This window comes from Populus alba, chromosome 10 (genome assembly GCF_005239225.2).
Source record: "Populus alba chromosome 10, ASM523922v2, whole genome shotgun sequence".
In the NCBI taxonomy this organism is placed as follows: domain Eukaryota; kingdom Viridiplantae; phylum Streptophyta; class Magnoliopsida; order Malpighiales; family Salicaceae; genus Populus; species Populus alba.
The window spans coordinates 20,108,423-20,134,809 of record NC_133293.1 but is presented as its reverse complement, the minus strand read 5'-3'; the positions used below and the strand labels follow the sequence as shown (position 1 = coordinate 20,134,809).

Below are 26,387 nucleotides of genomic sequence, written 5' to 3'. Positions count from 1 at the left end.
TCCAGAACAATGATGAGAGGTGCATCAGAAGATGACTCTCGATTGAGAAACCTCAGTTACTTTGCCTAGTCAAGTCTCGCTCAAGCATCAATTGCTCAAGTGTCTTTGCCAAGATTGACATTCCTCTGCCACTTATGTTTGTCGGCCAACACCTGCCAGATTCTAGAATTTTTGCTTGACTCCGACAAATCCCATGCAACCACCAATTTCTAGGTGGTATAATCCAGATAAGAGATGTGATGTCATCAATCATTTTCAGAATGACAAGTGATTGGAATTGCTCGGCAAAACATAGATATTGCCAGAGAAGCTGATCCAAGAAGGAGTTAAATTGTCAAGCATTTTTGTTATGGATTTTGCATTTTTGTTTTGATATCACATCTCATCCTTCAACGAAACATGCCTTGCTTTTGTCTTTTTGTTGTTTTGAAATCAACAGATGTTTAACATTTTATTTTGACAAAATGTTTTGATCAAACTCCAACATGCAATAAAGGTTAATCAAGTCGAAAGATTAAAAGTGTTTTGATTACAGAAATGACTCGATACTTGAAAATAACATGAGGTGACCAAACAATTTTGAACTCATACCCCCTGAAACTGAACCACACATCATATAGCTAAGTTTTAACAGTATGCATAATGACATGTAGTGGATTCGGTAGTTATGGACTCGTGAATCATGATTCTTACAAGTCCCAATCATTACAGTAGATGAGGTCAAAATTTATCGGTTTTAACCAACCTTGCTTGAAATGAGAAAAGGCCATCTTTGATATCCCTTCACTTTCTAAAGATTATATCCCTTGCAGTCCCATTTTGAGCCTGGTAAAATATTTTCTTTCAAAAAAAGAAACCCTGACTAGGATCACACCCCATACTGGGGGCAAATGAGAGATATTTTGGAGATATTGATATAATTAATGGATAAAGGGAAAGGCTTAGAACAAAAGTCCAATGATTGAGAGAGAGCTAGAAGAAGACACATAGACTGGGGGCATATAAGAAAGTTTTGAGGAAGGCTATGAAAAAAAAAAAAAAAAAAAAAAAAAAGAATGAAAAAAAAAGTTGAAATTGCCCTCACTTAAATACAAGTCAAAGATAAAGGAAGGAGAACGCCTATCAAGTGTATGAAGAGCAAAAGAAATTTCAATCAAGGAAAGGCACAACAAAAGTCAATACTAAAAAAAAAAAAGAGATTAAGCTATAAGCGTTGACTTTTGGTATCCATTATAAAGCCTATGATGTTATCAGATGATTAAGGTTGGTTATTCATCAAGGAAAGGTGGATTTGCATTATAACTTATGTTAAGAAAAGTCTGAACTTTGAGGTTAACAAGGTTATATGTCGTTTCCTCTACAAAGACAACAATAGAAAAGAGTTGATGAATAGTTGATGTTGATCCTAGGTCTTTGAAACCCTCAAACACCTTTTGAGCCTGTGAAATTCCTTTTTTCATAGCCATGAACCATAGCCTGCATTACGTGTTTTTTTAAAAGCCCTTTTTAATCAAGCAAGCAATTTGAATCGATAAATGGCGCTCTCAAAACTTCAAGAACTTTTCCATAAGGGTCGTGACTTCATGAAATAAGCTACTGGTTATTGTGCATGCTGATAAAATAAATGCTAAGAAACAACCTTTCTTGATAAAGCCTGAGCATCTTGTTTTTGAAATTCATAAAAAGGTCACCTCATCATAGACTGTCAAATGATATACCTAATATCAAGGATTCAAAATTATACAAAGAACCATGGAAAAAGCCATTTTAATCCTACATTGGGTCATTTCTGTTTTCAAAATACAAGACAATCAAAGGACTGCATTGAATAGTGTGTTGGGTCTTTGACCAAAGAAGTTTGAATTTCAAAAGAAAAAATAATTAAAAAAAAAAAAAAACAGACATCTCTCTGATTTCATTTCAACAATTAGACTTGAATAGACATGATCGTTGAAATGTGAGATTTGATTCCAGAACAAGAAAGATTTTCAAGCAAGAACATCAGTTGAGTTTGCAAAATCCTCGACAAAAATGACATCAACATTCCTCGATACTCCTTCAAAAGTTGAGCAGCTGGGGGGCAATACAGTAGACCTTGAAAAGGAAAAACAAGCGGTGCTCATATCAGCTATGAGGCAATGATTAAATGATGAATCAGTGAACGGAAGACAATGATGTTCAAAGACAGATAATCAATGAATGAGCACATTCAGATCATCCTGGGGGCAATGTCATTCCAAAATGGCCCATGCTCCAGTGAACCCTGTCGGCAATGGAGAAACAAGGGTGTACTTGAAGGACACTTTCATATCATCATCTTTTGAAACATGGCTAGCAATCGATGAAGATACACAGATGAATTGAATGGTGAAAAGATGCACACCACCAAGACTAATTGTGGAACAATGTCGCACTTAAAGGACAATCTCATATTGTCATTCTTTGAAACATGGTTATAGACAGATGTTATCACACAACTGCACTGAATGAATGTCGGAAAGGCACCCACTTCGAAGACTGATTGTGGGACATCTTATTCTGAAGCCAGACGAGCGCTTCACCGCATGAGTATGGGGGATAAAAAGCAGCATCATTGATGAGGCTGAGACATTACTTTTCACAATCTGATTAGAAGAGTTGAAAGGAATCTATGAGAAGAGCACTGAGCATACAACCATAAGCCTTTGTACTGCAAGCTAAGAGATGCATGACTGGATGACTGAATGAGTTCCAAGAAGGCTGGTGATAACATGTACTTGAAGAGTACTGTTTCAACTAGAGGCAAGTTCATGATTGATTAACAATCTTGATGGGTATTGGCATGATGCACACAATCAATCAGAGGATAATTCTCAGAAGAAGCCAGGAGAGAAAATCCTTCATAATGAATCAAGCAGTACCACACTTGGGGGCAGGGTCAAGCTTGATGAACGATGCAAGCAGTAATTGTCAAAGACAGCCCGGGATGGGCACTGCGTTTACAGCTGAGTGGATGGCCAGTACATGAATGAGTCAATGCCTCGGAAGAACAAAGAAAGCTTTGGGATGCAAACAAGGGAACCCTATGACGATGGAGCATCAAGGAGGGGGGGGACCTATATTTTTTTCTCAGGTAAGTATACATGCATAGTGATCATAATGCATTGCTTTTAACATTGTCAGGTCGGTGTTTCATTATCATCTCGGGTAGTGCGTTTTTCTAACCCTACCTCATTTCGAGTGCGCCGTTGAGCCCTCACTTCTCAGGTAGCGCGTTTTCTAACCCTACCTCATTTCGAGTGCGCCTTTGAGCCCTCGCCAACATTTTTCCTGGGTTGGTCACCCATTACAATGAGACCACACTTCATATTTTTTCCATTTTTGGGTAGGTCACCCATTACAATGAGACCGCACTTTATATTCTTTCTATTTGGGTAGGTCGCCCATCACAACAAGACTGTTCATCATATTTTTTCCATCTGGGTTGGTCACCCATTACAATGAGACCACATTTCATATTTTTTTCATTTTTGGGTAGGTCACCCATTACAATGAGACCGCACTTCATATTCTTTCTATTTGGGTAGGTCGCCCATCACAACGAGACCGTTCATCATATTTTTTCCATCTGGGTAGGTCACCCATTACAATGAGACCCCACTTCATATTTTTTCCATTTTCGGGTAGGTCACTCATGACAATGAGACCGCACTTCATCATATTTTTTCCATCTGGGTAGGTCACCCATTACAATGAGACCACACTCCATCATATTTTTTTCATTTGGGTAGGTCACCCATTATAATGAGACCGCATATCACATTCTTTCTATTTGGGTAGGTCGCCCATCACAACGAGACCACCTTTTCATATTCTTTCCACGTGGGTAGGTCACCCATTACAATGAGACCACACTTCTTCACATTTTTTCCATTTTTGGGTCGGTCACCCATACAATGAGACCAGTATTTTTCCAGGGTTAGTCACCCGTACAATGAGACCAGCATTTTTCTAGGGTTCGTCACCCGTACAATGAGACCACCATAGGGTTCGTCACCCGTACAATGAGACCAACATAGGGTTCGTCACCCGTACAATGAGACCAGCTTTTTTTCTAGGGTTCGTCACTCGTACAATGAGACCACCATAGGGTTCGTCACCCGTACAATGAGACCAACATAGGGTTCGTCACCCGTACAATGAGACCAGCTTTTTTTCTAGGGTTCGTCACCCGTACAATGAGACCAGCATTAGGGTTCGTCACCCGTACAATGAGACCAGCAGCACCAGGGTTCGTCACCCGTACAAGGAGACCAGCATTTTTCTAGGGTTAGTCACCCGTACAATGAGACCAGAATGAGGTCGCCAGATGGGATCTCATGTAGCTTTGGTTAAAGGGAATCGCCAGATGGGATTTCAGGTTGACCGAGTTACACATATTTTTGTTCCAGAATGAGGTCGCCAGATGGGATCTCATGTAGCTTTGGTTAAAGGGAATCGCCAGATGGGATTTCAGGTTAACCGAGTTACGCATATTTCGTTCCAGTTGAATGAGGTCGCCAGATGGGATCTCAGGTAAACCCAATGTGTGGGCAGGTCGCCCGTGAAAATAGACTATTGGGAGAGTGTGGGTCGGTCGCCCGTGAAAATAGACTTGAGTGAGTATGTGTGGGCAGGTCGCCCGTGAAAATAGACTTGAGTGAGTACGTGTGGGTAGGTCGCCCGTGAAAATAGACCAAAACAGATCAGTGTGAGTGTGTGGGCAGGTCGCCCAAGATAATGAAATCATTTTCCTTTTGTTTTCTTTACAAAGCTTACTATGCAAAATTTTGAGGAGTTTTGCTTCGTAAGCATTGTAAAGAGGGGGCATCTGTTGCTACCCAATTTTTGACCCATGTTTTGATATATTTTCAAAAAATCCAAAAAAATTGAGAAAAGCAAAGAAAATCAAAAATATGTTTTTTTAATATATTTTCGTCATTTTAGCATTTTTCAACGTCGTCTAAAAAAGAATTTAATTTTTTAAGGGTCTTTCAAACGCGTTCGACTTTTCACGCGTCGTTTTTAAAATCATTGATTTTCCGCATCGAGTCGACGTTGATATTGCTCATTTTCAAAAAAATTACAAAAAAACAAGAAAAATCAAATTTTACAAAAAAGAAAGTTAAGGGACCAATGTTGAAAACTTGGTAATATTTTTTGCCTATAAATTACTGGTTTCTAACACTTGCAAAAGGGGGTTAATTTTGGAAACACAAAAAAATACAAAAACCTAAACCTAATCTTTTTTTTTGAAGAGCAGCGCTCCCCCCCCTGGTTTTAATTTTTTTCCCAGCCGCCGGAGCCAATTCATTTTTTTCTCCCCCACACAGCTCCCTCGGCCCAGCAGCCAAACACAGCTCCCCCTCATCCTCTTCATCCATAGCCGCTGACCCCCAACCCGGATCCAAGCAGAAACCAGACCCGAACATCTCCTTCCTTGGCCGTTCCCCTTCAACCGACCGGCCAGCCTCACACTCCCCTTTTTTTTTAATTTTTCGGTTTCTCTCCATTCCTTCCTCCAGCCGCCAGCTCCCCTGGCTACAACAGCCACGAAATTGCAGAAGCTCTCCTCTTCAGTTTTCCCCAGCTTCACCGTCTTCATCTCCTCCTCCCGGCAGCGATGTCTCCACCATAATCGACCCCGACCAGCCCGAACACAGTGGCACTCACAGACCCGAACACAGCAGTACTCACCGCCTCCTTCCTCCAGCAGTACTCACCGCCTCCAGCAGAGACACCCACCGATCTGTCCACTCCTCCGCCTCAACGCCCCCAGCAACCTCGCCCATCTCCGCAACAGCTCCAGTGGCTCGGGTTGCAGCAGCAAAGCCAGCTGAAGCCGACGATCGGACACCAGCAGCTGCGCAGTCGTTGACCGAAACACATCCACACATCCGGCCGCCTGAAACAGAGAAGGAGAAGCCAGATCGGACAAGAAGAAGCAAAAGAACCGAAGCAGATTTCAAAAACAAAGAAATCTAAAATCTAAAATCGACTGTCTATGCGTTTTTGTTGTTGTTGCAGATGATGTAACTCTTCACCGGTTGCAGGGAGGCGAAAGGGAGAAGAAACAGGGCAGATCCGCCCGTTTCCGGCATGGTCGGCGGCGCGTGAACCCACGCGCCGCCAGTGGTGGTGGCGCGTGGGAGGACGCGCCGCCACTGTTCCTGCACACTGTTTCGGCTTGCAGAAGGGTTTCCTTGTAATTTCAGATTGTTTTGGGCTATTGTTGTAATTTTAATGTAATGTTTGTTTATTTGTTTTTGAATTCTTGTATTTTGTAAATATGGATGTAAAAGAAAAGAAAAGAAAAGAAAAGAAAAGAAAAGAAAAAGAAAAGAAACAAAAATAAAAATAGTGAAAGTGTATGTGTGTGTTTGTATTTGTTTTATGAATTTGTTATTTTATTTATTTTATTTTTTCAGGATAAAATTGCAAATATATTAAAGAAGAATTTAATATTTTGATCGGATCACGGTTAAGAATTTATTAACTTATACGTAAGTGATATTTCTAATTTCCGATGAAAAGACAATTATTAAAACTTCTTTAACACATCAAAGCCACGAAGCAGCTTACCTCAGGTAGGGTGCGTTAGGGGTGCTAATACCTTCCCTAACCACAACCAGTCCCGTACCCGCGAATCTCTAACAAGACCAGTACATCAGGTTTCCTAGTAGCCCTCAATAAATTACTAGGTGGCGACTCCAACGAACCAATTCAAGCAATGAACGCAACATACGAGATTTAAGTCGCCAGCCGATGCCGCGCGCCGACTGATTTTTTTTTTTGGGTGCGACAATACTTATTATTATATATTATTATTATTATATTATATTATATTATATTATTCCTAAGCATGAGAGTGTTTTTTTTCCACGCCTCACTTTACTCATTATTAATATATTATTTATTATATTATATTATATATTATTTAACTGTCTTATTTTTTTCGTTTTAATTTTTTTGTTTTTTTAATGAATTTTTTTTTTGTTTGATTTAGTTTGTTGTATTAAATTTTTTCTATTTAATTATCAGATTTTCATAACATGTATCCTGGCTTGACGGGTTAACTTGGTTTGATGGGTTGACCCAGTTAACTTTAGGTAAATCCGTTAATTTTTTCATTTATTTAGTTATCAAACTTTCATGATGCAAATTCCAGATTTGACGGGTTAATCCAGTTAATTCATTTTTTTTCTTTTTCTTCATTAGTTTTTTTTTTTCTGTTAGTTTTTTTTTTTGTTTTTTCTTTTTAATCAATCTATTTAATTATCACACTTTTATGACACGACCTTGCAGCCAGACCCACATCCAAGACTATTGGATCTGGTATTGCAGCCACCCCACTTAAACTTGGGTCATGCAAGTTTAATTTTATTATTAATATTATTAATATTATAAATCTGATAACTAAAAAAAATATATAACATTAACAAACTAAATCAAACAAAAAAATTCATTAAAAAAAATTAAATTCTATTTAGTTATCAAACTTTCATGAAAGGGTTAACCCAATTAATTTAATTTCTTTTTCTTTTTTTTCATTAGTTTTTCTCTTTCTGTTCATTTTTTTTCTTTGTTTTTTTTTTAATTAGTTTATTTAATTATCACACTTTTATAACACGACTTATAGCCAGACCCACATCCAAAATTCTTGAGTCCGGTGTTGCAATTAGGCTCACTTAAACTTGGGTCATGCAAGTTTAATTTTATTATTAATATTATAAATATTACTTTTAGGTCAGGCGTTGCAGCCAAACCCAAGATTCTTGAGATGACCTTGAAAAAAACCCAAGATTTTTAAATTTTTGTTCTTTTTAAATATTTTTATACAAAAAAAATGACCCGCGGCATAGCGCGGGTACCAAGGATTAGTTAAAGTTAATTTTTCTTTCTATTTAGTTATCAGACTTCCATACTTTCATGGTACGTATCCTGAGCTTGACAGATTAACTTGGTTTGATGGGTTAACCCAATTAATTCTAGGTAAACCCGTCATTTTTTTTTCTATTTAGTTATCAAAATTTCATTACGTAAATCTCAGGTTTTACGGGATAACCTGGTTTAAGGGTTAACCCAATTAATTTATTTTTTTTTCTTTTTCTTCATTAGTTTTTTCCTTTCTGTTGATTTTTTTTCTTTGTTTTTTTTTATTAGTTTATTTAATTATTACATTTTTATAACACGACCTTATAGCCAGACCCACATCCAAAATTCTTGAGTCCGGTGTTGCAATTAGGCTCACTTAAACTTCGGTCATGCAAGTTTAATTTTATTATTAATATTATAAATATTATTTTTTAGATCAGGTGTTGCAGCCAAACCCAAGATTTTGAAATTTTTTGTTTTTTTATATATTTTTATACAAAAAAAAAGACCCGCGGCATAGCGCGGGTACCAAGGCTAGTATATATAAAAATGTGTCGGCAAAGGCCATGATCAATGGTGTGACCACCCAGGGAAGCTCAAATGTGTCATTTATTTTTTCCTTCATTTATTATTTTATTATTTTATATTTTCTATTTAACTGTAAGCTTATAATAACATCCTTCATTTAATTTATAATTTGAGCCGTCTGAATTAGTACCGGTAGTGGGTGCAATTCGACCCCATACTAGCCCTGGCGGTTGCTCATCTAATTAATGATTAAAATTGAATTAAAAAGATATATAAATAAAAACCCTACCTCAGTAAAGTGAAAAAATTAATAATATTTTTAAAAAATATGTAATATATAATATCTTGTTTCTTTTTATGATAAAAATAAAGTCTTTATTTTTACGATGGAGCAATGATGGTTATTAAGTTTTTAGTTCAAGTATCGTTATCTTTCCCCTTCTTTAATTTCAAAGGATTTTAACTAGCTGTCTTCTGAACCTCTGAAAAAAACAATAAAAACTAGATTAATGATTGGAATTAATATTTTAAAATCCAGCCTGGATTAACTGGTTAATCCAGTAATTCATGGATCTAGAATTTAAATCATAACTTAATTAAACCATAACTTACTTGATCAAAATTTAAATAAAATTTAATTTAATTATTTTTATAAATTTTTAAAATAATATCAGGTTAATCCATTAAATTCAAACCCGGAATTTTCCGTTCCTTTTCCCTTGATATTTTGAAACAACCCTCTCGCGATGCCAACGATATTGTTATGTGATTTTTTGGGTGGTTAGGACGCCTCTTTTGTGCTGCTGGCTTCGGATATCAAATGCTTGCAAGCAACCATCAAATGATTTGAACCTTGAAACTTTATAGAAATCTCAGTGTGTCCAAATAACTCTTTCATGAGATGTCAATGAAAACCGTCCCCATCGTAATGATGCCTGCGGTTATGCCCTTGCTATATATATAATGTTTTCGCAGAGAAAAACTCAAAAAAATAAAAATAAAAGGAGCAAAACAACATGAAAAATTAATGTCTTGTGATCATCAGTACGTACATGCTCATGTGGTTGAGCAATTCTTTAAAAAAATAAAAATCCCGAGCAATATATATTTCAAATCAATAAAGACTACTTGAAATTAATAATTGAATTGAACTTTTCATAATTCAGGAAGATTAAGTGCATGCAGGAGACAATGGTAGCTTTTGTCTTCTTTTAGTAATTTAACTGCGTCGTCCTTATCAAAGGCACGCGTTGTGAGAGACAACCAGAAGACAACGATTTATTTAACTTTTGGATAAAATTCCTTCTAGAGATGCTCCACGTCTAGGGTTTGTGGTGGTGTGAGGACCAAGCAAGCAAACACTGGTTGGAGAAAACAAACCCACCTACACACATAGCTGAGAGGTCACTTGATAAACATTAATTGATGGGTCAAGCTTTGCTTAAAGTTTGTTGGAGAAAAGTAAAAGAACGATAACCTGGACAAATACTGGTACTGTCTTCGTCAATGTTTGTTTCACTTCCAACTGTTTCTGTCTCTTCCATTCATGTCCATTTTTATCTTGTATGTCTGGTTAGAGGGTCTCTTTCTTGGTGCTTTAGGGTTGCGGGAAACTCTCAGGAATGTTTTTAGCGCGCAGGAGTTGGTGTGTGTGTGTGTGTGTGCGTGTCTACATATATATATATATACATATATATAAATATTCATTTTTCCATGGCTGATACCTGAGAGAAGGATCAGAGGTGGGTTTCCGCCCCCCCTAGCTATCTCTCTCCTTTTCACCCTCCTCTTGATTTATCAGCACTAGCAAGAAAAAGAGTTTCCACCTTGGAAAGCATTAGCGCCATTGAAAAGACATGAGCCATCCAGTCGTAATTTCTATGCAATACACATTACTTGAACAATAAAATGACATCATTAATTCCTTCAATCAATAATAGCCAGTCCACATGCTGCCTCTTCCACATTGGTGCAGTGTCTCTGTCGACAATTAAAACTTTGGACAAAGTTTTTAACAGAAATTTAGGCACGCAACAACAGAACTATTCCTTTTCAACTCCCACATCTCCATCTTAATTATGCAAAGTCTAGTCACATAAATGGTTTGGTTTGGTTCGATCCGTGGCCAGTTCGTGTGGCATTTTAATGAAATTAAACTCACTCTCGGCTTTAGTTTCTTTATTGTAAGCACCGTGGACAGACTTTCATTGCCAGTGTAGGTTTTATTTTTTCTTTTTCTGCAAACAACAATTTAATACATGAAAAGCACCCACCCTCAATTATAATTTAATTAGAAATCATGAGAAATAAATCTACAGTACATACACGTTCTACAGGCACTGTTTTTTTTGGTGGGCTGCCTAAAGAAATGGCTTATTGCATGTAAACCTAACAAGATCAGAATTATCTAAGCCATCGGATTCGTGGGAATCCTTTACCCTGCACTTGCAGCCTGAAAGATTAGCAATCTAAGAGCTTGTTTGGCTTTCTAGAAGTGCCGTAATTTTTACTGTGGGTACTTTTTAAAAGTGTACTCGTATTTAAAAAAAATATATAAAATTGATTTTTTTAATATTTTAAATATATTGCTATTAAAAATAAATAAATAAAATATTTTAATATATTTTCAAAATAAAAAAACAATTTAAAAAATAAGCTACACTGTAATGTCAAATATATGAATGTCCCCTAATCAGACTGACTAGGTAACAAACTATTTGGAGTGTTTATGCAACCAATATAAGATCATCAAGATCAACTTGTCTTTAATCTCAATGTCACCCTCAAACATTACCAACCAAATTCCCTAATCCAAAATCGTAATCTTCGGCTTAATCTCCAACAAGTAATGTGGAAAGAGCAAATGTCTCCATTTGGGCCCCGACACGAAAAAATTAATCTAATCAAACCCAAACTCCAAAGTGCATTTGTGTAACTTCAACGTAAAGACTCAAATTTCAAGCGATTGTTAAGGGATTTATAAGATCATTTGTGTAACGTGATTTTTTAAAATAAAGTTTTGTTTTATAATATATCAAGATATTTTTAAAAAATTTAATATTTTCTCAAATTAAAAACATTTCTGAAAAGTATGTAAAAACAAAAATAGATATTGTGTTGAATAATTCCCGCTTATATCCTTCCCTTAACCCTAAATTTACCATGACCAAATCTTTTCCTCCGACCAAAAATCAGAAACACACATAACAAGTGAGAAGTGAGTCTAGGGTTTTGACTAATGACCATGGTTAACTAAACATAACCTCGGTATTCAGTCAATTATTAACCATGGTTAGCCCTAAGAGTTAGGGCTCTGGTCCTCACCCTCTTTGAATGAGCTTTAACTGTGGTCAAATGTATCTGGTTAGGATTTGGGTCTGGTTGCCTTGATTTCAGAGCTTTGCCTAAACAACTCACAACTTTTGACAAAAACTTTTTGTAATGCGAAGCCAAAATAACTTGTTTTCGGGATAAAAATCCCATCATTCCAACACACTGAAAAAAAAAAAACCTTAAAAAAATATTAATTTAAAATAACTTAAAAACACCAAACAATATTAATTTAAAATAAAAAAAAATATAATTTTTATTTTAAAATAATTATAAAACATAGAAAAAAGCGATACCACTTTTCAAAAAGCTTTGTACAATTTAATTTAGTACTGACATGGGTGCGCTTTGTGCTTCTAACTTATCAGGTTAAAGATAAAAAATCCCATCATTCCAACACACTGAAAAAAACCAGCCAAACAAACTTTAGTGTGCTTTGTCACTTATTTTGAATGATTTTAATGTGTAAATATCAAAACAATAAAAAAATTATTTTAATTTATTTTTAATAAAAAAATAATTTTAAAAAATATAATACAAGGCGATATAAAACATTCTAAGTTATTGAAAATATCATATTGTAAATCTCATTCTTAATAATAATGATGCTTATTTTAATTAGTAAGAATTATTTTTTATCAAATCTTAAGGAACTTATATTCATATTTTAAAGAAGAAAATACCAATTTAGAATGTCAAGAGAATCAATTCAAAATTAATGAGGCTGGGCTCAAAATACTGAGATGTAAAAATGAAAAGACAACACAATAATTGCTTAGTAAAAGAAGAAAGTCCTTACCATAATAGAATTAAAAAATAACTGCAAGAGAGAGAGAGAGAGCGCGTGCACTACAGGCGCAAATAAAGACCAAACTGAACTGAAAGTACTTATAAACACTCTGTTGTACTAATGTTTCTATATATAAAACTGAATAAAGTAGAAAATTAGCAGATAGAGAGGGAAAAAAAATCACGGAGATGATGATTCATTTTCACCTGAAGATTGTCTATGGTGGTGGACTCTTGTGATCCAAAACATCATTAAAAAGCCATCTAATCTAGTTTTTCTCCTTCAAGAAATCACATAAAACTATTACCGTCTCTCTTCCCTTTGTTTTCTCTTTCGTCAAAGACTTCCCTGTGAGTCTTGTCGGCAACGAAGGAAAGGAAGCTTCAACTTCACACACACTCTCAAACCCATTAAGAAAAGTCCCTCGCTTCATACCCCCTCTACTTCCTTACTCTCTTTGCAAGGATTCTCTCCAAGATTCACAGTTCTGATCTCTACCCTTTGAAAAGCTTGCAACTTTTTTGTTGCCTTATGAAGCTCAAGTTTGATGTTTGAGGCAAAGCTAAGAGACTGTATGTTATTCTTTCATTTCATTATCGTTGAAACTTATTAGAAGACTGTTTAATGTTTTGTAAATTATCGATAGAGGACATGAGTTTTTATCAATTTCTCAAAAGTTTCTGTTTTCTTTCTTCCTCCACTTGGTCTGATTTTTTTTTCCTGAAATTTTTCCTTGTTAAAATTTGATCCTTTTCTCATGTTTTTTTTCCTTCCTGTTTTGGCTTATCAAGAGTGAAAACATCATGTGATAGAAATATTATGCGGTTGCCATGTGTAATAAAGATGTCTTCTTTTTGTTCCTTTCTCATGTAATTTGATTTTTTTTTTCTTTTGCAAATTCCAGGTTCTTCCCAGATTCTACAAATCCCAAAACTACAGAGTGGTCCAATGATCAGGGAATTTGCAGTTATGAATTCCCAGAAGGAAAAAATGAGAGTGGCAGAAAAATGCTTAGATTCACAATTATGGCATGCTTGTGCAGGTAGCATGGTTCAAATGCCAGCAGTTAACTCAAAAGTTTTCTACTTTCCACAGGGTCATGCAGAACATGCTCAAGGGAGTGTAGAATTTGGTCATTTCCAGATTCCTGCACTAGTCCCCTGTAAGGTATCTGCTATTAAGTACATGGCAGATCCTGAAACCGACGAGGTTTATGCCAAAATTAGGCTAATCCCACTGAATAATAGCGATTTAATGCTTGGACATGGTTGTGGTGAGGATAATGATGATAGGTTGCACAGTGGGATTGAGTCTCAAGAGAAGCCTGCTTCTTTGCTAAGACAATTGACTCCAATCTGATGCTAATAACGGTGGTGGTTTCTCTGTGCCGCGTTATTGCGCCGAGACTATATTCCCAAGATTGGATTACACGGCTGAGCCTCCTGTGCAGACCATTCTTGCTAAGGATGTGCACGGAGAGACCTGGAAGTTTAGGCATATCTATAGAGGGACGCCTCGTCGCCATTTGTTGACTACTGGATGGAGTAATTTTGTGAACCAAAAGAAACTTGTGGCTGGGGACTCTATTGTGTTTTTGAGAGCAGAGAACGGGGACCTTTGTGTTGGAATTAGACGTGCGAAGAGAGGGATTGGTGGAAATGAATGCTCATCAGGGTGGAATTCATTTGGGGGCTATTCTGGGTTTTTGAGGGAAGATGAGAGTAAATTGACGAGGAGGAATGGCAATGGGGATATGAAGGGGAAAGTGAAGGCTGAGTCTGTTATTGAAGCTGCATCTCTTGCAGCCAATGGGCAGCCTTTTGAAGCTGTCTATTATCCAAGAGCGAGTACTCCAGAATTTTGTGTGAAGGCCTCAGCTGTGAGGAGTGCAATACAGATTCAGTGGTGTCCAGGGATGAGGTTCAAAATGGCTTTTGAGACCGAGGATTCGTCTCGGATTAGCTGGTTCATGGGAACTATATCTTCTGTTCAGGTTGCTGACCCCATCCGCTGGCCCAATTCTCCCTGGCGGCTTCTGCAGGTACTGTGAATCTCAATTTTGGATGTGGAATTTTGTACTTGTAGATCGTCAACACTCAGTGCCTTTTTTTCCTTTTTTCTTTTTCCTGTTACCTGTTTGATTTAATGTTGATGTGGAGTGATATATTTGCATGTAATTGTTGAATCTGGGCAACGAATGATGTTGTAGTTGGATCGGTGAATCTGAAAGTGCTCAGTTAAAGTCCAAGATGCTAGATGTCCTGCTATTGTCACTCGTTGATAGCAAAATTGTTGTCTTTGTGGATGTCCTGCTATTTTCTTAGTTTAGTTGCTTGCAAGCGATAGGAAGAATGTAGCTAATACACATTCATCAATAAGAGCACGTTGCAAATGCCCCCCCTTGGGCTTGAATCTCTTCATTTTGATCATTATTTTCCTGACTATATGTTCTTTCATGTTGTCATTTGTCAGGTAGCATGGGATGAGCCAGATCTACTCCATAATGTAAAGCGTGTGAGCCCATGGTTGGTTGAATTGGTATCAAACATGCCAGCCATCCACCTATCACCCTTCTCACCCCCAAGAAAGAAGTTGAGGCTTCCACAACCCCCGGATTTTCCCTTACTTGGTCAAATCCCAATGCCGTCATTTACTGGCAACCCTCTTAGATCGAACAGTCCCTTATGCTGTGTCTCAGATAACATTCCTGCAGGCATACAGGGAGCCAGGCATGCTCAATTTGGACTATCTTCTTCGGATCTCCACTTCAACAAACTGCAGGCGGGGCTGTTCCCGGTTGATTTTCAGCGGCTTGATCGTGCTGCCCCTCCTTCTAGAATCTCCAATAGTAACTTCGTTGGCAATACTCAAAACAGTGAGAGTATTTCTTGCTTGCTGACAATGGGAAATTCCTCACAGGGTATGAAGGAAAGCAGTGACACTAAGACACCCCACATTTTATTGTTTGGTCAGCTCATTGTCACCGATCAGCAGAGTTCTCAAAGCTGCTCGGGTGATACAAATGCAAACAGTTCATCAGATGGACATCCAGGGAAGGCAATTTCAGATGGTTCTGGTGGTTCTGCGTCACAACAGAATGGTCCGCTGGAAAATTCTTCAGGTGGGAAGTGTCCTTGGTACAAAGATTACCAAAAAACTGATCTTGGCCTGGAGGCCGGTCATTGCAAGGTGTTCATGGAATCAGAGGATGTGGGTCGAACCCTTGACCTATCAGTCCTTGGTTCATATGAAGAGCTGCACAGAAAGTTGGTTAATATGTTTGGCATTGAGAGTTCAGAGATGCTGAGCAATGTGCTTTACCGGAATGCAGCTGGCGCCACCAAGCACGCCGGAGATGAACCCTTTAGGTATTTTCATTTCAATTTTTTTTTTTTCCATATTACAACATTTTCGGCTTGTTTCATCGTTATACAGTTTGTTCATAGATTGTACTTCTGATTGTTGTGCAGTGAGTTTTTGAAGACAGCTAGAAGGTTAACGATTCTTTCAGATGCAAGTAGCGACAACGTAGGAAGATAGACAACGAGGAACTTCCATCAAAATGTACAGCTCGCAAGTCTTTTGTTTTGATTGTAACATTTCACCTATTTTTGTCTATTGGGAGCTGTGGGATAAGTCCCACTTCATCCACATTTAGGACATGTTTTCCCCTGTCTGTAGCGCAAATTTAACTTTCCAAGGAAATGACTTTTATGTTAATCACCGATGCCATCCAATACGGGCATTCGAATTTCACTGTCTCATCTCTCTTGCATCTACAAATGCCAGCTCTTTTCCAACACATGGATCATCTTGTTGGAGATGCCAAGCTTGCATGTTACAGAATGATAATACAGTTCTCCTTGGAGCTTTTTTTTTTTCTTTTTTCTTTAATGTTGCAATAATATACATGCTGGCTTTTTTCTATAAAGTAAGCGCCAGACATATTTTGGTGAAGGCAATGAAAAGCGTATCGACTAGTGTTTTAAGAGATAATTAAAGGACATCTAGCCCAGTGGCAGGAGAAGGGTTCAGAATTGAATTCAGATTGTGATCTCCGTTTGATGAGGTGGTTTGCCTTTTCTTTTAATGCTTTGAGTCGCCGGGTGGACTGGTAAAATAATTACAATATTCAAACCGATCTTTGTGCCGCAAATACTGAGAAAATGAACAATACTCGTTGGGATTCGAGTGATCTCGTCATGCACGAATTAAAGAAAGGATTAGCTTGCGTGAACATATACAGATTATACAAATGTTGAAAAGTTTGCAGGTAAAAAGGATCAAGGTTTTGAAGCGGGGTTTCTTTTTTAATATTACACCAGGCAGACAGAGATTCGTGAGTCAAGGAATGCCAACCCCACACTACCTCTGCTAGCTTGCCTGTACACACGCACCAACACCAACCTCAAGCAAATCTCCATCTCTTATAAGCTGTGAAACGAGTTTGACTTGCCGAACAGTGAAAAAACTAGTCACTAGATACAAACTAAATTTACAAAGCTCGATGTGTTTCTATACATATATTTTGAAGTGCCAAATCCTGTTTTAGGGTTTTTATCAGGAAAGGGGGGGGGGGAATCAAATTATACTTGATTGTTGCAGGCCTGGAAAAATCTAGTGTTTCAGAAATAATTTTTATTACTATTGTTTTCATATGAGAGATACATATAAAAATAAGAGAAATAACAGAGAAAAATTAAAAATATATATATTTGAGTCTACGTGGAAAGAATTATAATAGTGTGGAAATGGTGCATGTCTTTGACATTTGTTAGCTTGTCACTCACCGATCGCAAGAAACACACAGCAGCAGACAGCAAAGATAAGAGGCAAAGACACATTCTGCATGTCTGGCGTGGGATCCATCGTATAATCATAAAAGAAAAAAAACTTAAAATGTCACTCATCACCAGATAACATCATATAATTTTTGTTAATATAAAATAATAGATTCATTAATAGCTAATCACATGAGGCCAAGGTCAACCATTCATACAATGTGCCGTTTTGATGGCCGAGCCTGAGCTCTTCCCTGCGGATAATTCTGTGTACAACTAACAGTCAAATATTTCTTGTCAGCTGTCCAAATTTTCAACCATCGACAATTTCTATCCCAGGTAAAGGGGCTAACAACACCAAGTACATTAATTTAACCTTTGTAAGATAAATACGAGGTAGGCTTCAGTTTTTTCCTTTGTAAAAAGGAGGGTTGAGTTTGACTATTTGGGAAGAAAAATTATTGAACGAATGTATTATTTTTAACATTAATACATTAAAATAATTTTTAAATATAAAAAAATTATTACTTTAAAGTAAATAAAAATATTTTAATATTTTTAAAAATATTTTTAAAACATAAAAACAAACCAACTATAACTCTTAGAAAACAAGTGTGAAAGGGAACAAAGCATTGAATATGATGAGTCATGTTAGTTTCAATACATCATGTTAACGAGGCAAAGCTGTTTTGATGTTATTTTATAGACCAAGATCCAAGAATTTCCATTGATATGGCTCGCGAGTCAACCCATGAAATCAGATTTCCGACATGGGAATTGGAAGCCTCCAAGCTGTCTTTTTATTGTAAATTAATGAATGTGCGTGGTGGAGTGGAACAGAAACTTAGAGCACGTAAAAATATTATTTTAACAATGAGATTTCGAACCAAGTACTAAATAACTTAAATTTGTCTTCTTCTTACAACTGTCAAAAACCAAGCAATTTTTGGTCAACACAACATGTTGTGTTTTGTGAAATTGTTTCTTGGCTACGAGCTTTGAGGCCACACTTCATCTACCGGAACCCTCTGTTAAAAAGAATTGACTGTATATACTGGTGCTCCGAAACTCCTGCTGCTGATCAGGGCCGGTTTCCTCTTGGACTGTATATATACCTTACTCGATCGGTCGAACCTGAGAAATTTATAAGGTCAACTTGTAATTCCGTGTAAAACACAATTAAAACTTCGATGAGACCAGGATAGTTTATTTTTAATTTTTAGTCAAAAAAAATAACTTTTGTTTTATTTTTTTATAATTGTCAAGAGTGACGATATCTTAGATTGGAAAAAAGGAGTCAATTCATTGATCTGCAAGTTAAAAGAGGTCTTGGACGAACCCTAACAGGGATTCCATGGCAGGGGTTATTCTTTTTCTTAATATGCATGGTATATGCCTTGATCACGTTTTGAGTGTCTTGTAAGAGAAGAAACTTGCAAATGGAACCAAATCGGCATCCTTTTTTCTCCTATAAGAACATGACAGACAAGGAAGAAAGCTCAGGGCCTAACCAAAGGATCAATAGTAGAAGGGCCCAGGCCTATAAGCATTGGACCCTGGAGACTTTGGTAGACGAGATTTGAAGGCAATGTATGAAGCAGATATGGGCCGCAGGATGGTCCCAAAGGACGTTTTTGCTGGCTCAATGTTATGGGCCTTTCGACTTCAAGGATTTGGTCCTGTTTAGCCCTTTTGAAAGTATTGGGCTTCGGCCTTGTAATGCCAAGAAGAAGAATCCCGCTTTCTCTCACTCGTTTTTCAAAACCGGAAACCTGCCCTTAATCAGATTTTAAAATGTTGACCAGGCCACTAGGCCATTACAGCACCAGTTTCAGGTGTAGCATTCCCATGAGTTTTGAATGGAATATTTATTTTTATGTTTTAAAAATATTTTATTTTAAAAAAAATTAATATTTTTATAGTGTTTTCAAATTATTTTGATATGCTGATATTAAAAATAATTTTTATAAAAAAATATATTATTTTGATATTTTTCCAAATAAAAATCACTTTAAAAAACAACCGTAACTATATTTTTAAATACCTTCTAAAAATATATTTATAGTTAACCCTGAAGTGGTTAAGAATTGAACTTTTATTGTGTCTTCTAAGTTGTTAACGGACAGAAATATTCCTTGTAAATGGCCACAAATGGAATCCATTTTCTTGAATGATTAATCTCTTTTAGTCGGTAGCTCAATTAGATATTTACATTATATTTATAATCAAATCATTTATAGAATTCAATTTAATTTCAAATGTAATTTGAATTCAATTGAGAACCAATTATAATTTTTATATTTAAAATAAAAAACTAAATTATATAACTAAATTCAATAATTTTGTTTGGAATAGAAGTGAAATGAATTAAATTAGCAATCTTAACTATTTTATCCTTAAATTATTTTTAAAGAGAAAAAAATGCTCGTAACTGATATATAGTAATAATCCCTTGCTTTTTCTATAAACACCATAAATCTTTAACAACAACTTTGTTGTTTTCTTGGACTCTATTGATCTCTTGTTTGTCTCATCTTTAGCTCAAACTTGCAAAGCTATGCTTTCTTTATAAACCAAATATACAACACTACACTTGTAATGACGTTTCTCAGCATCCTCCTCCCTCTAACAATGATTCATTTTTTTTTCCTTTTTTGATTAAAAAAGCTTTGAACTCATAAATCTCTTGAAAAATATGGATGTCAATGCCAGTTTAACTACACTTCATTGTTTATATTTAACATAATAATTTTTTTTTTTTTTGGTAAAGTCCAAGAAATACCCATTTTAAATGATATATTATTATATTACACAATAAAACAGAGACAGGGCAATTAAAACTCGGTTACGCATCGTAGAGTACTCCATAACTTAGACAAGAAAAGGTACCCAGAAAATAAAATCATCAAAAGATAGCCCTATAATTAACGGTGATCCATGAGGTGCTGAGCTATCAAACTATTACAATATCTATCATACAGAGCTTGGAATCCATCGGAGAATAGCCTTGGTTTATTCCAGTTGATGCAGCTATCTGATATGGTTGAGCTAGCTAGAGGTGGCAATGGATTTGAAGTTGTTCCCGGAGAAGTTGACTTGTTACCCCGAGAGCACTCCTACTTTAGCTCGAAAGAAAAGGAAGACTAGAAAGAATACTAAATTGAAACAGCAGAATGTCTAATGTTAATTTAACCATTGTCATGATAATTGAATTCAATTTCAAGTATTCCACACACCCTTTAGATAAGTTTAAACTTTAAACTCTTGATGTTGCTGTGCAAGTCTGATTTTCGTTCCATGGAAACAAGAGCATTGCGAAGAGAATCTATCACTGGAAATCATGGGGACAATAGAACGGGGATGGTTAAATACCAGGGGAAGAGCAAGCTTCTTCGCAAGATTGATCAGCTCCAGTCTAAATCACGTTTGTTTTACTACCTAATTACAAAACTAAGCGACCGATTCAAACCACTGGAGAAGGACTAAGAGCGACAATCTCCCCCAGTTTCAAACCTTCATGATTCATGGGAAGAAACCTTCCGAGTAGTCTCTCGAATCATATATGGTTCATGGTGCGTGTTCAAGAGGGGTGATATACATATAAATAAATTTAAGATTACACTGATCCCAAGATGTTTTTCCAAGCTAAACAACAAATCCTAAACAAGGTATTGAATGTAAGACCTGAAATCAGGAAAAGTATTATTCATATACAGATTGAGAATATAGGCATTCAGAGTGCATCACTGGAACCCGGCATGACGGCTACAACAGAGCTCTATGTTAAGCCAGGGAAACCTCCTCACCGAGTTGGCAACCCATTACAAATCAGCAGCATTACGCCATTACCTGACAATCAAATTTTATATTACAATGATGTAGCTAGACTTCAAAGCAAAGGAAACGCCGTCCATGGGAATCCTTTTTTATTTTGTTCAAGATCTATTTCAAGATTTTTGTTAAGAAAAATATACATATTGCCCTCATCACTCCTCTGAATTACACATGATATTGATCCAAGCTTTATTTTAAATTTGTTACTTCTTTTTATAAGATTATTATATTCTCAAACAATATTATCATAAATATCTATTTTTATTATTATATAATTAAATAAAAAATAATTTTATATTAAAACCCAATAGAATTTATTATTCAAATCACAAACTTCACGAGTTAAACTATTTTAAAAAAATAATTAAGTCAAACTATACTTTTTATTATCCGTTTAAGTTATATTTGGACACTTCAAATTAATCCATCAATATTAAAATAATTTTTATATAATTTAATTTTAAACAAAATAGATTAAAACCAAATTTAATGATAATATATATAGGCATTTTCTTTACATGAAAAAAAAAAATTAATTCAAAACTAGTAATAACTAACATGTAGTTTTCTTACGTCTAAAACCTTGTTTGTTTTTACGTTTTAAAAGTATTTTAAAAAAAATTAGTTTTTTTTATTGTTTCAAATTAATATTTTTTATATTTTTATATCATTTTAATATACTAATTTCAAAAATAATTTTTAAAAAATAAAAAAAAAATTATTTTAATATATTTTAAAAAAAAAAAATTTAAAAAAACAACTACATTCGCGCAATCCCTAACCAACACTCTCAATCTCTAAAAGACGAAGCACCAACCACCGAATTGAAATATCCCTATGTTGCGTTTTGTGAAAGTTTTCTTGGCAGCGAGGTTTGAGGTCATTCCTCATCGAACGCCCAAATACGAAGAAGAATAGGCCTACGTGAAAGCACTGTCCATGCCTAAAACCACATGCTAAGTGACATTTTCCCCGTGGGAGAGAATAGGGTTGCAAATGAAACAAAATAGGCATGTCCCTATGCTTTTTCTTTCCCCTAGCGTGTGTGCGTGAGAGATCCATTCTAATGTATTAAAAGGTCCATTTAATTTTAGTCTCCAGTTGTAGTATTTCTCAATTAAAACAGAACAAGCAAGTCTAAAGGGATATGTCAATTTACTAGTTGTGCTAGCACCATATTTATAGGTAAAGAAACCCGCTTCCCTTGCTCAGGTTTCAAAATCTAAACGAGCCTCCACCATCAGCATGTTTTTTAAATACCCACATCTTGCTGAGCCTCACTATTTACTAGCTGTGGTTGAAGCTTCGTTGTAGGCTCTTTTGAGCCACCACCAGAGATTTCTAATTTTCTATCACCCACGACAGTAATTCATCTTCTTGGATAGTTAAGCTAATCCATATTACGCTATGTTTAGCTTTATATATATCTACCTTCCTCGGTCCCTTCCCGCATGAATAAACGGATGCCAGCAAAAATAACAAGAAAAAATGCACATCAATTAAAGATCACAGAGTACTAGTTGCTGTGCAGGTTCATTCCAGCTAACAACCTACAGGATGAACCTTGTATATTTAGTTCTTAATCACTCAACACAGCACATCCAGCTAAAGCACCAGAACATGTGGACTTCATATGAAACTCTAGTGTGAACACACTCTCGTAATTTCTGAAACTGTCACCAGAGAATGAAAAGGTTCCCTCACATGTTTGATACCTTACCTTCATGGCACATAGACAGTAAGAGACTGCTAATGTTTCTCCAGTTAAGTATGCACTCTAAAAAAGGAACAGAACAAAAGTCCATTGGCAATGGACATCAGGTTGCATTAAAAATCACCAGGAGTTGAATATTATGTGCACCGAGTACTGAATAACAGTGGTTCATAACTGAGTGCCTTAAAGGGAAGTGTATGCTTCTTCACAAGATTGATCAGCTTGCATCTGAATCATATTGCATACTCATGTAACACCTAACCACAAACCCACATGATCATTCGAAACACATAAAAAAAAGACTGCAATGAGACAATCTCCCTCAAATTTCAAAACACTGACTCCTATTAAAGAAAGCCTTTGAGCAGTTCTAATGCATAAAATGGTTCATGGACAGTGTGCAAGTAGTAGTCCCAGGGGCCACCAGTGATTGAAAAAACATGGTACAAGCAACAATTTCATTCTTGTAATGTCTTCTTGGACAATGAAAGAGTAGAGAACACAAAAGCTTTTCATACTGACAGCCAGGTAAAGCACACATAAGCTATAAGCAAATAAGCATAGTTGTTTTTTCAATCGACCAGTTTTTCATCCACTCAAGTTAACTATTAAGTGTTGGAACCCTAAGAATCCGAGTTATAAAACAACCACTTCACAGATAATTGAGCTTGATGTACCACAAACAGAACACACTGCAAGTTAACATGCCATGACCAGGTCTAGTCATCGCAATCTTTACATATTTCATAAGAGCATATGTGCATCAATCACAGAGCATCATGCTTATTGCAAAGAGAAGGAAATTACTAGCAAAGTAGGGGGCAGCTTCATCTTCAACAATGTCTTGCCATACTCAGTGGCAGTACCTGAATCAAAAAGGAAAAGCCCAAAAAAGCGACGTTGTAAGTTACCTTTTTGCTTTTCTCTCAACTAATAAGTAACAAATTTATCAAAAGAAAGAAACGAAAAGAAAGTGACTTAACCACATCGTAAGATATTCCTCTAATACAGTCATCTATCAAAAAGCTCCATGAAATACAATGTAAGCTAGATAATGAAACAAGCAAAATAAAAAATATCTTATGCGACGAAAACCAAAATTAGCCAACTATCACAATGGATCAAAAAATAATTCGGACTATGTGAAAGAACTGAAAGATATAGCCCTGCCGAACAAATTCACCACACAGCGGCCAACTTCAATTCGCAAAATCCAGAGCAAGAAAAAGACTGAGGCCTCACTGGCACAAGACAATACCATGCATTCATTCAAACAAATGTGATCGAAGCTTGTTTTTAACAGTGTATTCCTCACTGATACATGACAAAGGTTAACTCAGGAACTATACCCACGATTAACAAGTTTAATGCAGTCTAACATCTCTCTATATTTACAGATGGCACAAATTGCAAACCCAGTAATCAGCGACCAATTTGTCTACACGCTCGAGATCAACTCCTGCAACATGGCAAGCTAAAATTCAACCGCACAAAATCCAATTACAAATAACCTAACAGCATGTACTCCTAGAGCACTGAAAAAAAAAGAGAGATATTTCAACCACGACAAACAATCATAAGAAAATTCCACATTAAAAAAAATCAACATCAAAACCCTAGAGACAGCAAACAAAAAACAAAGGAAACGAAATATGAGAGAGAAATAAATTACATTTTTGTTTTAGTTGTAGTAGAGCTCGAGGCCCATGCCATCATGAATCTCGTAATCCCTGAGGGTAATATGGTCTTTGTAAATGGTGTACCACTTCTGGATCCGGATCTTCTCAGCCCGGGTACCGGTCTGTGCCGCCACGAGCTTCTTGAGGTCACCGATGGTGTCGTCGTCGTTGCACTTCACTCTCACTTTCTTTCCCAAACGGTCGTTCAACACCACCTCCAACATCTTGCAAAAAAACAATTACCAAGCCCTAACCCTGGAGGTTTTTTTTTTTTAATTTGCACAACGAGAAAGCGAAACTGAATGGAAAATGATATTTGATGTGTTTGGCCTTTTATTAATAGGAAATTGCATTAGCCGCCTTGGGCTGGTTTCCGCGCTGACTGGAAAACGATGTCGTTTATTATGAATTTTAACCGCCTTTAATTCTCATGTCAGGCCGGGCCGGGGAGTGCTTGGTGTAATTGTAAATTGGATCTCTTTAGTGGGCTTTAGTTAACGCCGGGTCTTGGAACTGGGCTCTTAACTTCTTTTTATTTTGTTTTTCTGATCGGTAGCGAAAAGATGGATGTCATGTGAAAGAATGAACAAAAAGTGAGATGTTATGACGCCATGTTGATGTTTTTTTTTTAATAGTGTAAATATAATATCTTTTTATATGCAATCCAGTGGGGAAAAAACTATTTAATAAAATAAATTATATTTTAATATATTTGATATTAATATAGTTATTTATTCATAGTAGCTAACTAATACAATTCCAATCAAAACTTTTTTTATTATTAAAATATATTAAAGAGACTTTTAGCTCTTTTGATTGTAATAACTCTTTAACTTAGAAATGTTATTTTGGATCTTCAATGTAGCTCTCTCATTAGAACTATAAAAATAAGGGATGGAAACCAGAAAAAATTCTCCTTTTCTTTTAGCTTTTCTTTCTGCTTTTTTCTTTGAGATGCCATAACAGTTAGTCATATATTGCTAGGATATTGTCTATTTAATTGGTGTTTTATGCATATGATTTTTTTATAGCTAAAAAAATAAACATTCATGCTTTTTTAGCACCTTTTTATATAAAAGTCCAAGATATAAATAAAAACATTACTTGTACATTTAGTTAATAACTATTTGTGTCAGTAAATGAAAAAATAATGACAATGATAACTAAATACAAAACTAGAAAAATCTAAAAATAAATATAAATAAATATTTTTTATTTCACAACACGATATATTTATCCAGTTGTATTTAATGATTTTATTATAAAAAAAATATTTATTCATTTAATTAGGTGATAAAAAAATTTAACACTTACATGAAATTGAAAAGATAAAATTAAAGGGTAAAAAAAATATTATGTAATATTGTACATGTTATAAAAAAATAATATCATTTCATGTAAAAAAACAAATGATATGTGACCAGGGAATAAATTGAAAAGTCTATAAATAGATGTTGACATGATATCTGATTTCAAAATACAAGTCATAAACTTAATTGTATCTAACATGATTGTTTATTCAAACCAATATTTTTATATAATAAAACAATATTGAAAAAAAACACGCATTGGTGATTCGATAAGATTCACAAGGAAAAAAAAAAAAAAAACAAGCTAGGTTGCATAGAAATAATGCCTCTTAAGATCACGAGGGAAAAAAAACCTGGGAAGCGTAGTAAAAATTAAATTATATTTTTATTTAAAAATATCATGGAAATCTATAGAAGCTAGAAAAAAAACATTTTTTTAACAAAAACCCAACATTGAATTATAAAGTTTGAAGGGAAAAAAAAAAGGCTGGAGAAAAATCAATGGACTAAAAAAATGGATCCAAAATC

The 26,387-nt window shown here is 35.6% G+C and overlaps 2 protein-coding genes across 2 annotated transcripts; one reads left to right on the top strand and one right to left on the bottom strand.

Moving 5' to 3' along the window:
* Positions 1-12,662: 12,662 nt before the first annotated feature.
* Positions 12,663-16,305, top strand: LOC118059990 (auxin response factor 18-like). Its single transcript, XM_035073063.2, is given in 5 exon segments — positions 12,663-13,113; positions 13,446-13,891; positions 13,893-14,582; positions 15,014-15,909; positions 16,012-16,305. Coding segments are annotated over 5 exon segments (2,127 nt in total). The 5' UTR covers positions 12,663-13,088; the 3' UTR covers positions 16,082-16,305.
* A 7,058-nt stretch (positions 16,306-23,363) lies between these two features.
* On the bottom strand, positions 23,364-24,866 carry LOC118059989 (ubiquitin-like protein 5). Its single transcript, XM_035073062.1, has 2 exons — positions 24,543-24,866; positions 23,364-23,736 (listed from the first exon to the last, which is right to left on the bottom strand). The coding sequence occupies exon 1, from the start codon at positions 24,771-24,773 to the stop codon at positions 24,552-24,554; it is 222 nt and encodes a 73-aa protein (XP_034928953.1). The 5' UTR covers positions 24,774-24,866; the 3' UTR covers positions 23,364-23,736; positions 24,543-24,551.
* Positions 24,867-26,387: the final 1,521 nt, after the last annotated feature.